Source organism: Trypanosoma theileri (assembly GCF_002087225.1).
Source record: "Trypanosoma theileri isolate Edinburgh chromosome Unknown TM35_Tth_20_V1, whole genome shotgun sequence".
NCBI classification, from domain to species: domain Eukaryota; phylum Euglenozoa; class Kinetoplastea; order Trypanosomatida; family Trypanosomatidae; genus Trypanosoma; species Trypanosoma theileri.
In genome coordinates this window covers 511820-512622 of record NW_021639862.1, presented here as the reverse complement: position 1 = coordinate 512622, position 803 = coordinate 511820, and the positions used below count along the sequence as shown (strand labels likewise).

Here is an 803-nt window from a genome sequence, read left to right as displayed (position 1 = left end):
TCCCATGCACATATGGCCTTGATTTCACGCACAGTTGGACAATTCATAACGATGCACTCTGCCACTTTTTGTTTCTCCCACTCTTTATATTGTTCCTCATTTGGGGATGATATCACAGTCATGCCCCACCCTGAAGGAGGCAGCGCGCGCGGTGCTCCTTTGCTTTTATCATCCACATCATAGATTATGTATCCTCTTTTTTCTTTATTTTCTTTACCTTGGTTAAAGAAATCCTGTGCAACACTTACTGCCTTTTCTTCATTTTTGTACCAAGTCACCTTTCCACCATCACTCTTCTTTTCAAACAGATAGGCCCCACCCCTAATGAAGTACGCAACCACTGGGAGTTTTTTTGCATCGTAGCGCAACAGTTGATAGAGGAGGAATGAACCAGCTGCAAAGGACTTGCCAATTCCAGGCGTTCCCACTAACACATATGGAGTGAGTTCCTCAATAGCATCCACACGTTTGCCAAAATACTCATCCAGATTCTTTAGAATTTTATACCATACACGCATCACCTCCTTGTTAACATAAATATCGCAGCTCTTATTCATACTGAACCCTGTGCATGGCCACCCTTTCTCAGAGGTGAGCACCATCAACTCCAGACGTCCATCCTCGGGTTTCTCATTATCAATATCGTCCTCTACAGAACCCTTCATCACCTCATCATCTGTCCACAGTTGCGGTGGATGGCCCTCTTTCACTCGCATACCGAATCCCTCACCACCAACACCCTCCACATAGTGCCATGTCGCAGTATACACAGATTCATATGCACCTTCCATTACCACAGATGT

General features: G+C 45.0%; 1 protein-coding gene across 1 annotated transcript; it reads right to left on the bottom strand.

Annotated features, from left to right (window-relative positions):
- Window positions 1–2: 2 nt before the first annotated feature.
- Window positions 3–797, bottom strand: TM35_000202640 (putative retrotransposon hot spot (RHS) protein; the record flags this gene model as incomplete). Its single annotated transcript, XM_029026949.1, has 1 exon — window positions 3–797. A coding segment is annotated over one exon (795 nt), but the record flags the coding sequence as incomplete, so codon positions are not given.
- Window positions 798–803: the final 6 nt, after the last annotated feature.